This window comes from Typopeltis vanoorti, chromosome 20 (assembly GCF_054136105.1).
Source record: "Typopeltis vanoorti isolate ZY-2024b chromosome 20, IOZ_Tvanoo_1.0, whole genome shotgun sequence".
NCBI classification, from domain to species: domain Eukaryota; kingdom Metazoa; phylum Arthropoda; class Arachnida; order Uropygi; family Thelyphonidae; genus Typopeltis; species Typopeltis vanoorti.
Window position 1 is genome coordinate 99425889 of NC_143568.1, and position 14507 is coordinate 99440395.

Here is a 14507-nt window from a genome sequence, read left to right on the forward strand (position 1 = left end):
GATCAGAAGAAGTTTTGTCTTTCAATGAAAGCTTTCCTTATTCTCTGTGGAGGCTTCCTATCTTGTTGTTTTTGGAATGTTTGAACATACAGCAGTAGAATATAACAGTGAAGCCTGGTATGCTGATGACATCTTAATTATATAAGAAAACATCTGAATTGAGGTCCTGTGTATATCATCTGAACAACATATGCTATTCGCCCTGGAAGCTAAGAATAAATGCACACTGCCTTTAATGGATTGTGATCATATCAGAATCAAGTAACTAGCTTGACTTTGATTCTATAACCTCTGCTGACACAGATACTGAAAGATATGTGCTATGTTTCATTATCCTTGGTGTCAGAAGCTTATCTTAAACATGCAAATTCAGAATGAGTTCATAAATCAAAACTACCAGATTTGAATTGAACTACTTCAAGTAAGACTTTATTATGCACTAGTTACAGCAAAAGGCGAGTAATAAAACTTCTTTGATCCATTGTCTCTGATAAAACAGAAGCACATGGTAGAAATGTCTTCCTCCTATGTAGGAGGGGTTAGTGATATTTCAGAGATGACATTGGTAACATACAGAGATAAAATCCTACATCTGATTTGTAGGAAATCAGATGTGGATGTAATATCTTTGGTCAGACTACATGAAATATATGAAAGAGCAATGTGGTGGCAATATACCACAGTGCTCTTTTTTTTTTTTTTTTTTTTTTGCATATATTTCCACTTAGCCATGTTACTTTTAGGCATCTCATGAGTCAGTTGGGACAAAGCCATCGTGCATTTCTGAGAGGACTATTGCTAACATAAATTTAAGTGTAATCTAGTCATCCATCTTAGGTTTACTGAATAATGAATTATGTAATTTCACCAACATGTGTCTAGAATAAAACTCATTGGTGCCAATGACACATGTTCCAGCATTTGACATTAGTCAATCATTTGTAACCTAGTTAATCTTGCTTGAACATGCAACATTAAGCATGTTTTATATTTGACTGTGTAGTTCTTGTTTTTGTATGATGTTCACCAAAAGATGATGTAACAGTAAGAAGTGTATTATTGAAGTATTCCTATCCTTCTCGTCCATCTCCTAATGAGGTTGAGTCCTCTCCTAATGAGGGGTTTACTAGCATATTAATGCAGCCAGTTTGGCACTCCTCTGCTGCATCCTCTAAGGACGATATTTATGACTATTAATCTGCATGTCTTCATGGGGCTGATTTGCCTGCTTGTGGAATGAAAACCCCCAGATAAACTGTGGGGGGGGACCCTGTTGTCCACACCCAAGACTGGCTAACTTGGCTATGGCTGAGGAAGATCCTTGAACTCCTCATGTCAACGGGGATCAAACCTAGGACACTCCTTCTCCAGGCACATGGTTGTGAAGTGCAACCATACTGTTGCACTTCGCAACCTAGGCTATCTGTGCGAACTTTCAGTAATTGAAGTATTACTAAATTCTAATAGACAATGTAATTTTAACAAATATTAATAACTTCTAAACATATTCTCATACAAAAGGCATAATTTAAAAATTGCCACTGGAGATAACGAGCAGTTAACACTTGCCTAATAGATAGAATTGACTTCACTATCATAACATTAATTGGATTTCTGTGAAACCAAGTTATTGTTGGTTACAGACTAATCTGACAGTGCATTAAGAGGAAAATGAAGATAACCTAGAAGCATCATATACTGAATGTCAGTGCATACTTATGTTTTTGGTTTTTGTTCCTATATATACACACACACACACATACAGTGGCCCATAAGCCATGAAAGGATTTCAACATTTAATGTTTTTATTTGTTATTTTTATTTTATTTTTTTATTTAAATAATTTATTTATTGTTATAATAAAATACAGAACCTGAAGATTTTTATTAGTTAAGAGCTAGTCACATTTTAAACCCCTTTGTGACTTATGGGCTACCCTGTATATGTTTAAAGTGTCTGATTTTTAAATTTATAATTATAAAATCTAAGTTAAATATAAATTAAATAAAAATATGGTAAATTGTGGGTACTACAACCATGTAGTCTCCATGATCCGTTACTCTACGGGCCTGACATTTAGTGGGAGAGGGGCTTATAAAATTCTTCTTTTACAGGACAATTTCCCATCCAATATCACTGCTCTTTTTGACCATGTATTACGTTATGGCTATATTGTGTGGCAAAGTACTTCTTTTTTACCTGCAGCAAGAAAGCACAACTATGGGCTCACCATTTCTCTCCCCATCCCTCAAATTGCTAACTTTTGTATGGAAAACCCCAGTGTGCTCTAGATCCCTTTACTTTAAAACCAAAAGCCTGGCTTAGATGTGTTGATGATATTTTTGTTATCTGGTCTCATGGCTGCAAGACAATAGACACTTTCCTCAGCCACCTAAACAGACAACACAAACATATACAATTCACAGTTGTGACCAGTGGTGAGCTATAAGCTGCTCGCTCGAGCCCTTTGTAAAATTTTTCTCAAATTTGCGAGTCCCCTTGTTCTTCTTGTTTAATAATCTTCTAGAACTAGAAAATACCACTGTGGAATGTATACATGCTACTATAATTGCTACTTTAAATTCATATGGATTTTCTGATAATTTAAAAAATCATCTTATTGTATTTTGTTCTGATGGAGCTAGTGTAATGTTCAGAAACAAATCAGTGTTGCAATCAAACTTCTACAAAAATTTCCCAACATTGTGATTTGGCATTGCGTAGCTCATCGTTTACAATTAGCATTAGACGATTCGATAAAAAACATTAAAGAAATAAATCATTTTGAAATATTTATGGATAAATTATATGCTTTTTATCATCAATCACCAAGAAATCAGCAAGAATTAAATACGATTGCAAAAGACCTTGGTATCGAAATTTTAAAGATCAGTGTGTGTTTGGACCACGATGGGGGCTTGCAGTTTACGAACATGTCTTGCTTTGTGGAGAAATTACTCAGCTTTATGCAAGCATTTTGCATTGAACGATAAATATAAGGGCTTTTTAAACTGACTTCTCAATTTGGAATTTTTAAAAGATCTAGCATTAATGATTGATATCATACAGGAATTATATCTGTCAGAAGCTCTACAAAGTTAATGATTGATATCATACAGGAATTATCATATCTGTCAGAAGCTCTACAAAGTCGCAATATAAGTATTATAAGGGCTAAGTTGGGCTTTTTTGCTCTGATGATGCGAGCCCTTTGTTAAAATTTCCATAACTCGCCACTGATTGTAACTGAAAGTCAGAATGCCCTTCATTTTCTAGGTAGACTTGTCACATGTCTTCATTTTGGCAGTTTTTCCTTCACTGTTTACTGGAAGTCTATACATACTGGCCAATAAAACTCTTACCACCACCAACACAGGTATCATTAACACACTAAAAAAAATAGGGCTTTAAAGATTTGCTACAGTTAGCAAGCACTTAAACATGAATTAAACATTATCAGCAACACCTTCCTGAAAAATGGCTACAACAAAAATACTATCAATAGAATTCTTCACAAGATTTCACTTAAAAACAAAAATAAACTACATTAAATTAAAAATAAATTACATAAAACTGTAGCCATTCCATATATTAAAGGGATACACATCAGATAAAATAAACAGTATAATGTAGAAATACAATCTTAATGCCACCTTTAAACCCCCTGCAAAATTGAAGAACTTATTCAACTCCTCCAAGAATTCACTTCCTCCACTAGTCCACTCTGGTGTATACCATATTTATGGCACCTGTAATTTGTCTTGTATAGATAAAACAGGATGCACAGAAAAGAGGAACATAAATGACAAATTAAATTTAATAACTATGGTAAATCTGGCCTTCCTGATCATCTCCTTAATGCTCTACATAGAATTGAATGGAAGGGCACATTTCTTTACATCACACCAAAACATGGTATAAGTGAAAATTTAGAGGCATGTGAAATTCTTATCAACCACCCTAATTTTAACAATAATGGTGTCCAGAAATCCCAAAAATAGGGATGCACATATTCTATCCACATAACCTTTTGTTCTAAGAGTTAATTATGATTAGGACTGCAGTAAGCTAAGATCTTAGCTTTAACATAACACACTTATGTTAAATATTGATTAGGCTACTAATTTTGCTGTATTGAAAGTATTAATGTGAATTTGTTCTCTGTTGATGTTATAAATATGATATAACTTTGATGTAGATTTTTTCCCCACTAGAGATCTGGCCAGTAGAATAATGATTGATCAAGTCATTGCCACTTTGGCCTAGTGTTTGGAATGTAATATAGCTTGTCTTTGTATATACTCCAGAAGTTTGACCTTCATATGAAGGTAGAAACGTCAGGAAATTAATTATCTCTAAGGCGGTTGTAATCTCCATAATTTACCAACCAAAATGAATGCTTATCAACGTAACATTAAAGGAAAGGATAAATTTAAATAGTTTATTTCAACATTCCACCAGAAACATGAAGCATAGTGAATAAATATTGCATTAAAACATATGTTAAAAACAGATCATCTGTAGGAAACCTTACATCACAGTCTGAGACCAGCTAACTCAGTGTTAGAGATCTAAAGGAGATGGAAAACATATTAGAAGAACCATAGGGATGTTACCATTCTATTCAGGTAAAATCAATGTGATTTTTCGGAATTTATAAAAATTGATCACAACAGGAAAACAATTGATAATGTTTCCATAAGGAATTGTCACATCTTCGTCTTCTCAGAATTTGCTTACACTATTGTAGGAACTAGGATGTGAAGAACCTTTATAAGAGACCTTTCAAATGAAGGCAAATTAGCTGGTTTCACATGAAGGTGGCAAGGTTTCTCATCCTGCAAAAAGAAAGCAATCAGAAGAACACGCATAGTTAATAGACATAATACACTAGTCTCATAGTTCCTTTGACGATTATCAGCTAGTCCCAAATAGCCCAGTTATTGTTGGAAGTTGTCACTCAATATCTTTGTGTGAAATTGAACCCATAGCTAATTATAAACACTTATGTTCTATAAAACATTCCAACCTTTCAATGTTTGTGAAATTTGTTTTGTAGTAACTCGACCCTTTCTTGTATCACTTTTGATATTTGAATTGCATATTTGCTTCCTTTGAAGTACCAGTGGACCAGTTAAATGATATTGAAATTTTTATTTGAACATGTTTCATACTGTTGTGCCATTTAAAAAAAAAAAAAAAAAAAAAAATGCAGTAACTAAACAAGAAGAAATATTCTACATCAATACACTTCAGAAAAAATTTAGTTCAGATGAAATTGGTCAGAACCGTTGAACTGTTCCTAAGACAAGAGAAAAGTTTTTTATTGATAGCAGAGTGTGCTAGATCAATTGAGAATCCCAGTGACAGTTGGTGCTCTTTTCAGGAGCATTATAACAGTTATACTACAGGAGAGCTGCTTAATACTATTTCAGATTTACTTAATCAGGTAACACTGTAAGCAATTTGGCCTTATTACAGTAATGCTAAAAACAGCTCTGCAGTTGTTGATTCTAACTAATGAATCATAACTGACTTATGGAACTGGACAAAGTACTAAAATTGTGTAGGTTATCTTTTTTGCCCAGTTCTTCTTTGTCACCTATTTTAGAAATGCTACCATTGTGAGCATAGATATTATACAGGATATGAATCAGGTTGTTCCCCAAGATATGACTGTATTGCAGTATGCTCAAAGTACTTAAAATAAAACAGTGACACATATCCATAATTCTGAAAATCAACTTGTATTTAAATATTTTTATTTCAGCTTTACTCCAACAACAGCGTCAAAGAGAGTTACTAAATTCTATAATAAAACAGCAACACCACAATCAGCCACCTCCAGTACCACCCTTAATTCAACACCGTCCCCCATCTTCGCAAGAACTCAATCCACTTGGAATTCCATCATTGGGTGGAGGAATTAGTCCTCGTCAGTCACCACTACTTAATGAAGCTATTGGACAAACTCTTCAGGGTCGGATACCTTCTCCTCTTGGTAATATGTTTTTTAATGTATATATTTTTAAGTAATGTTTTTTACTATGTAGTTTGATAACCTTCACTTGCACTAAAAGATAGGTAGGGGTACTACAGTCTGGAGAATTTGAAAGCTAACTAATGAAGACAGTGAATAAGGAGCAGGTTAATTTGCTTAGAGATTGATGGAGTAGTGGAAAGCACTGCAAGAGTGCCAATATTAAATGATATCGAATTTTGCCAGGGCGTATATATACCATATTTTCCGGTGTATAAGACGCACTTTTTTACCTTAAAAATTCATCTTAAAAATGGGGTGTGTCTTATATAATGAGAGTAAAGATTGTTTCCTCTTTTCAAAGTCATATGCACTCCCTTTTATGTTCCAAGATCTTTGTAGGCAGTTAATGGTGCAATCAAATTGATGCATGACCTTCACATGACTTCCTAGCGCATCATTGGCTAAGAACTTGGCATGGTCAGAAGGAGATTTTGTACAATTTGTGTAAAGAAAAGCACGCGGAACGTGGAAAAATTGCGAAGTGGCCAGAACTAGAGACCGAAGTTTTGAAATGGGTGCAAGAAAATCAGCAAAACGGCATTGCCATTTCAACAAAAATGATTCGTACACATGCAGTCAAAGTAGCCTATGAGCATAACATTGAAGATTTTAAAGGTGGTGTGTCATGGTGTTACCGTTTCATGAAACGCAGTGGACTTTGTATGCATACAAAAACAAAAATCAGTCAAAAAATGGCAAAAGAATATGAAGACAAAATTATTTTTATATTATAAGAAATTAATGATGATAGAGAAGAGTCAGATGACAGTGACATGGGTTTTGCAGGTTTCTGAAAGATCAGTTTACTATTAAAAAATTACTTATTTTATTCATTTTTTTTTTTTTTTAAATCATACATTAAAGTTTAGGTTTTTTCCAGAAAATTGTATTAAATTTCTTAGGTGCGTCTTATACATAGGAGTGTCTTATACCTCGGAAAATATGGTACCTCAGATGGAGAGTCTTTCAACTCATTTGATGTATGAAATTTGCCATTTTTACTGTCCTTCAGACTTTTTAATAGCTTAATCTGAACATTCTTTCTGCACAGGCGATGTCTAAAATCAAACTAAGTTCATTAATAAGTGAGCCATTATTGATTTGTTTATAGATTTAAAGTAATTTCGGCAAATGCACACTTCAGCAAATTCCACTAGAATAAAATGAGTTATTTGAAATACTGAAAAGTCCTGACTTAAGTTTCTAGGATTAAGCTCCATTTAAGCTCAATATCTTCACGATAGCTAACTGAATTTTCTAGATAATTCACAATTAATAGACAATAGAATAACAGTAAATCATGCACAGAACACAAAGGAAAATTGTGGAAATAAAGGAAATCAAATCACTAGAAATACTATCATCATCATCAGCAAATTCTTGACATGTACCCTTAAAGGGTGTACAGGATATGATAGTACTACATGAAAAATTTACATTATTACTAACGTCCTATCTACAATTTTCCTCCAAATCAGTCTGTTACTTGTCAAGACTCCAACATTATCAGATCTTATATTTCTATCGTCTAAGGCACTTTGTACTGTATCAATCCACTTATTTCTTGGTCTTCCTCTGGGTCGTTTTCCTGCCAAACTGGCAGAGAACATTTGTTTTGCTAATCTTTCCTCGCCCATTCTGTTCAAGTGACCATACCGCTTGAGATTAGCTCTGCTAATGCATTCCTGTGATGCTGACAATGTCAAGTTCTTTCCTAATATCCTCGTTTTTAATATGATATTGCCATTGATGCCATTTGTTCATGCCCCTAATCTTTCTCAGGATTCTGAGATCTACAGTCTCTAGTCTTTGGTCAAGTGTTTTACTTCTGACCCAGCGTTCAGATCCATATGTTAAAACTGGTTTGAACACTATCTTGTATACAGATAATTTAGTGTTCCAACTAATTACTCTCTTATTCCATATGAATTTATTCAGTTGACTTCCCACCATACCAGCTTTGTTGATTCTGTTGTCTATTTCCATATTTAATTTACCATCTTCACTAAAATTCGTACCTAAGTAGCTGAAATGTTTTATTTGTTTCACAGGTTCCCCATTCAAAACACAGTTAACATTTTCAATGGTTCTACCTATTTTAATTGTCTTTGTCTTTTTATTGCTGAACTTCATACCACACCTATTACAACAGTTATTCAATTTAGTCAGGCAATCTTGCAAACTTGTAGCGGATTTATTTATAAGTATAACATCGTCCGCATAAAGTAAAGAGCTGACATTAACATCTTCAATTCTGATATCATGTTTAATACTACTTTCCTTCATAATGTGATCCATATAGATAATGAATAACAGAGGGGATAATGTACATCCCCCTCTCATACCAGATTTAACATTATCTGTATTTCCTTCAATTCTAACTGCAGACTTGCAACTCAAATAAAGACTAAGTATTGCTTGATATAATGCCCCATTAACACCATATAACTGTAGTGTATTGAATAGCTTCTCCCTTGGCACCTTGTATGCCTTTTCCAAATCGACAAAACTTAAATACAGATCTTTGTTATATTCCCATGCTTTCTGAACTAATTGTAAAGTGAAGATTTCTTCCTGACAGCCTCTATTACCCTGAATCCAGCTTCCTCACCAAGCTTTTCTTCCACAATTCTTAACCGTTTCTCAAGTATATTGGCATAAATCTTGCCCGGAACACTCAGTAGGGAAATACCTCTGTAATTCTCACATACAGTTTTATTTCCCTTTTTATATATAGATACTATTAGAGCTGTACTCCAATCATCAGGAATTTGCCCCTCTGTCTAGGCCTTCTGAATTATGCAGTACAGCCACTCTAAGACTTTTATACCATCATATTAGCATTTCTGGTCGAATACTCCTGCTGTCTTTCCACATTTCAAGACTTTGATGGCTTTTTCTACTTCAAGTATGGATATGTGTTCCTGACTGTATGCCTGTTGAGTGTTTTTTTACCACCGTGCTATCAAAAAATTGCTTGTTTCATTTAGCAATTTTTCGAAGTAATTACTCCATACTTCAAGGATATCTTTTTCTCCTGTTTTCATATCACCTTTATCATCTCTAACTCTTTTTACAGCACTCTTTCCTCCATTTCTAAGCTTCTTGAACAACCTTCAGAATATCTTGCCACCTTCTTGATATTTATTTTCTATGTTCTTGCCAGAGTCCTCCCATGACTTTTGTTTAGTTTGTTTACACAGTGCCTAGCTTTCTTACATTTGTCTCTGTATCCTCGAAGAGCACAAGTTGACTTATTTGCTAGGAACTTTTGATATGCTTCCTTCATTTCCTGTACTGCCTCTTTAACTTCCTGTGTTAACCATGGAGTTCTGATTTTTCTATCCTTGCAGTCTACCTCACCACATGCCTCTCTGGCTGAATCAATCTGGGTTTTCTTCAAAGTTTGGTTCTTGTTCTCAAACTCTTTCATTTTTTTTTTCAATAATCTTTGTGTATTTTAGTCTATAGTTCACATCTGAGAGCTGCTCAACTTTTATTGGCTTTAAAACTTTCTTACATGTCATTATTTTCAATATGAAATTCACTTTTATCCTGCTCAATACTAAATAGTGATCGCTTCCAATTTCAAATCCTCTGTACACTCTAGTGTCTTGCACCAGGGGGAAAACATCACTATCAACAATAACATTGTCAATGAGACTTTTCTTATTCCTTGCCTCTTCTCTCCATGTGAATTTGTGCACATTTTTATGTTGGAACATGGTGTTAGTAATAATCAGTCCATGTCCTGAGCAGAAATCCAACAGGTATTTGCCATTATGCTTAGCTTTGCTCTTTTCTCCAAATTTTCCAAAAACATTTTTCTATGTCTGACAATCACTTCCTACTCTGCTATTTAGATCCCCAACAAGGACGAGCTTTTCCTTTTTCATTGTGTCAGTTGCTTTCTCTAAAGCAACAAAAAATTCCTCCACTTCTACTTTAGTAGAACCTTCTGTGGGACCATAGACACAAATAAGTCTCATTGTCCAGTACCCCATTCTCATATTTGCCCACATCACTCTACTTGAGACTGCCTGCCATTCAAGAAAATTAGCCTTGTATTTAGTGTTGAATACTATGACTACTCCTTCTTTTCCTTGATTTTTATTGCCTGAATATAACATTTTGTATTTATTGCTCAGAAAGATCTCACAAGTTTTTGTCTTTTTTGTTTCAGTTATCCCTATTATGTCAATCTGGTACTTATTTAATTCCTCAGCTAGCTCCATTTCTTTGCCATTCAGGCTTCTTACGTTGATAGAACTGATCTTTAACTCTGGTGATGTTGAGTTGGGGTTTGTTTTCAGATTTGTTCCAGTAGCTGACTTTTCGCTGTTCACCCCATTCCCTAGCAAAAAGAACGTGGAACTTGTTTAACTGGGCGACATCCCAGCTGGCATGAAATTTTGTCATGTTGTACCATCATTTTGTATTTTGGTTTAAGCCAATAAGAATACAATTTTGTCAGCTAAATCCCAAATTGCCAGCCCATCCTCGTTCGTTCAGTATCCAGGTAGATACTGTTTAATCGTCCTTTCTTTCCATCCACCATCTTGCTTTAACGTTGTTCTTATTAAAGTCAGTTAATTGTATGTCGATTACTAATCCAAATATAGGGAAATTTCTATTATACTGAGCCACCCTATATTCAGATTAGTCTATGCAAAATAGTGTAATCAAATATTAATTAACTTTAGCAGTCTAATGTTTATATATAGGCCGAATTTTACATTAACATTTAAGGTTCCCGCTAGGTCCGATAATTTTATGAACGGTGCAGTGGAAAAGAATCAGGCTAACAATAAATTGAAATCAATAAAACAAAACATTTAATGCAAGGCTATATAATATATATACATAAGCATACTTTGGATACAAGATAATGCAAAATTAACTCAGTTCAACTACACATAACATTCACTTAGCTTTTGATATTAAACAAATAATCATCAAATTCCTGCCATGTACTCTCAAGGGGTGTACAGGATATGATAGTACTACATGAAAAGTTTACAACATTACTAACTTCCTATCTACGATTTTCCTCCAAATCAGTCTGTTACTTGTCAAGACTCCAAGATTATCAGATCTTATATTTCTATCGTCTAAGGCACTTTGTACCGCATCAATCCACCTATATCTTGGTCTTCCTCTGGGTTGTTTTCCTGCCAGCCTGGCAGAGAATACTGGTTTTGTTAATCTTTCCTCGCCCATTCTGTGTAAGTGACCATACCATCTGAGATTAGCTCTGCTAATGCATTTCTGGATGCTGACAATGTCAAGTTCTTTCCTAATATCCTCGTTTTTAATATGATATTGCCATTAATGCCATCTGTTCACACCTATAATCTTTTTCTGGACTCTCATATCTGCGGTCTCTAGTCTTTGGTCAAGTGTTTTACTTCTGACCCAGCTCTCAGATTCATAAGTTAAAACTGGTTTGAACACTGTCTTCTATACAGCTAATTTAGTGTTCCGACTAATTTCTCTCTTATTCCATATGAATTTATTCATTTGACTTCCCACCATACCAGCTTTGCTGATTCTGTTGTCTATTGCTATATTTAATTTACCATCTTCAATGAAAATCGTGCCTAAGTAGCTGAAATGTTTTACTTGTTCCACAGGTTCTCCATTCACAACAGTTGACATTTTCAATGATTCTGCCTATTTTCATTGTCTTTGTCTTTTTATTGCTGACCTTCATACCATATCTATTACAACAGCTATTCAATTTAGTCAGAGAATCTTGCAGACTTGTAGCAGATTTATTAGAAGTATAACATCATCCGCATAAAGCAAAGAGCTGACATTAACTTCTCCAATTTTGATATCATGTTTAATACCACTTTCCTTCATAATGCGATCCATATAGATAATGAATAACAGAGGGGATAATGTACATCCTTGTCTCACAGCAGATTTAACATTAAACCATCTTCCTGTACTTCCTTCAATTCTAACTGCTGACTTACAACTCAAAAAAAGACTAAGTATTGCTTGATATAATGCTCCATTAACACCATATAACTGTAGCATATTGAATAGCTTCTCTCTTGGCACCTTGTCATATGCCTTTTCCAAATCGACAAAACTTAAATACAGATCTTTGTTATATTCCCATGCTTTCTCTACTATTTCTAGTAAAATGAAGATCTGATCCTGACAGACTCTATTTGGCCTGAATCCAGCTTGTTCTTCACCAAGCTTTTCTTCCACAATTCTTCTCAACCGTTTCTCAAGTATACTTGCATAGATCTTGTCAGGAACACTCAGTAGGGAAATACCTCTGTAATTCTCACATTCAGTTTTATTTCCCTTTTTACATATTGGTACTATGAGAGCTCTACTCCAATCATCGGGAATTCGTCGCTCTTTCCAGGCTTTCTGAACTATGCAGTGCAGCCACTGTGAGACTTATACCACCATACTTCAGCATTTCTGGTCAAATATCATCTTCTCCTGCTGCCTTTCCACATTTCAAGCTTTTGATGGCTTTTTCTACTTCTAGTATGGATATGTATTCCTGACTGCATGCCTGGTCAGTGTTTTTTATCACTGTGCTGTCATCACTGCTTGTTTCATTTAGCAGTTTTTCAAAGTAATTACTCCATACTTCAAGGATATCTTTTTCTCCTGTTTTCATGTCATCTTTATCATCTCTAACTCCTTTTACTGCACTCTTTCTTCCATTCCTAAGCTTCTTCAACAACCTCCAGAATATTTTGCCACCTTCTTGATATTTATTTTCTATATTCTTGCCAAAGTCCTCTCATGACTTTTGTTTAGCTAGTTTTACACACTCTTTAGCTTTCTTACATTTGTCTCTGTATTCTGTAAGAGTAAAAGCTGACTTATTTGCCAGGAACTGTTGATATGCTTTCTTCTTTTCCTTCACTGCCTCTTTAACTTCCTGTGTCCACCAGGGAGTTCTGATTTTTTTATCCTTGCACACAACCTCACTACATGCCTCTCTGGCAGAATCAATCAATGTTTTCTTCAGAGTTTGCCACTGAATCTCCAAGGTTTGATTCCTGTTCTCAAACTCTTTCATTTTCTTTTCAATAATCTTTCTGTATTTTAGTCTATAGTTCACATCTGAGAGCTGCTCAACTTTTATTCGCTTTAAAACTTTCTTACATGTTATTCTTTTCATTATGAAATTCAATTTTATCCTGCTCAAGACTAAATAGTGATCACTTCCAATTTCAAATCCTCTGTACACTCTGGTGTCCTGCACCAGGGAGAAAACATCACTATCAACAATAACATAGTCAATGAGACTTTTCTTATTCCTAGCCTCTTCTCTCCATGTGAATTTGTGCACATTTTTATGTTGGAACATGGTGTTAGTAATAACCAGTCCATGTCCTGAGCAGAAATCCAACAGATATTTGCCATTATTATTAGCTTTTCTCTTTTCTCCAAATTTTCCCAAAATATTTTTGTATGTCTCACAATCATTTCCTACTCTGCTATTTAGATCCCCAACAAGCACCAACTTTTCCTTTTTCATTGTGTCAGTTGCTTTTTCTAAAGCCTCAAAAAATTCCTCCACTTCTACCTTAGTAGAACCTTCTGTAGGACCATAGGCACAAATAAGTCTCATTGTCCAGTTCCCCATTCTCATATTTGCCCACATTACTCTACTTGAGACTGACTGCCATTCAAGAAGATTAGCCTCGTATTTTGTGTTGAATACAATGGCTACTCCTTCTTTTCCTTGATTGTCATTGCCTGAATATAACATTTTGTATTTATTGCTCAGAAAGATCTCACCAGGTTTTGTCTTTTTTGTTTCAGTCAACCCTATTATGTCGATCTGGTACTTATCTAATTCCTCAGCTAGCTCCATTTCTTTGCCATTCAGGCTTCTTACGTTGATAGTACTGATCTTTAACTCTGGTGATGTTGAGTTGGGGTTTGTTTTCAGATTTGTTCCAGTAGCTGACTTTTCGCTGTTCACTCTGGTTCCCTGGAGAAAACAACGGTGGCCTTGTTTAACCAGGCGACACCCCAGCTGGCATGAAAATTTGTCATGTTGTACCATCATTTTTTATTTTGGTTTAACCAATAAGAATACAATTTGGTCGGCTAAATCCCAAATTGCCAGCCCATCCTCGTTCGTTCAGTATCCAAGTAGATACCCAACAGGGTGCACCACGAGAAGGTGAGGATTGGACATTAGGTCAGAAGCCCTGGTCGGTTCTCCGCATTCCTTTAAAGGCTATGTGGAGGTCTCCTCTCAGTTATACAGCTTTGACCCTTAAGCACCCCGATATTAAACACTGAGCTTCAAAATCTAATTTCTCTTCAATAAGCAAAGATAGTTCTAAAGTTCTTTAACACTGAAATTCACAGCAAATATTTTAACAATAGTATTCTTTATCTATCCCTTAGTCAGAAATCACATAGCTCAGTCAAGAGATAGCTATCACCTTAAGGAAGAGTATTAACC

At 34.9% G+C, this 14507-nt stretch overlaps 1 protein-coding gene across 3 annotated transcripts in view; it reads left to right on the top strand.

Annotated features, from left to right (window-relative positions):
• LOC150095705 (uncharacterized) overlaps positions 1-14507 on the top strand; it is a 338480-nt gene that overhangs the window by 199785 nt on the left and 124188 nt on the right. For all 3 annotated transcript variants that reach the window (XM_090410275.1, XM_090410277.1, XM_090410278.1), the window contains exon 13: positions 5771-6001. In XM_090410275.1, the coding sequence (XP_090266401.1) occupies positions 5771-6001 (231 nt within the window). The remainder of the gene's footprint in view (positions 1-5770; positions 6002-14507) is intronic.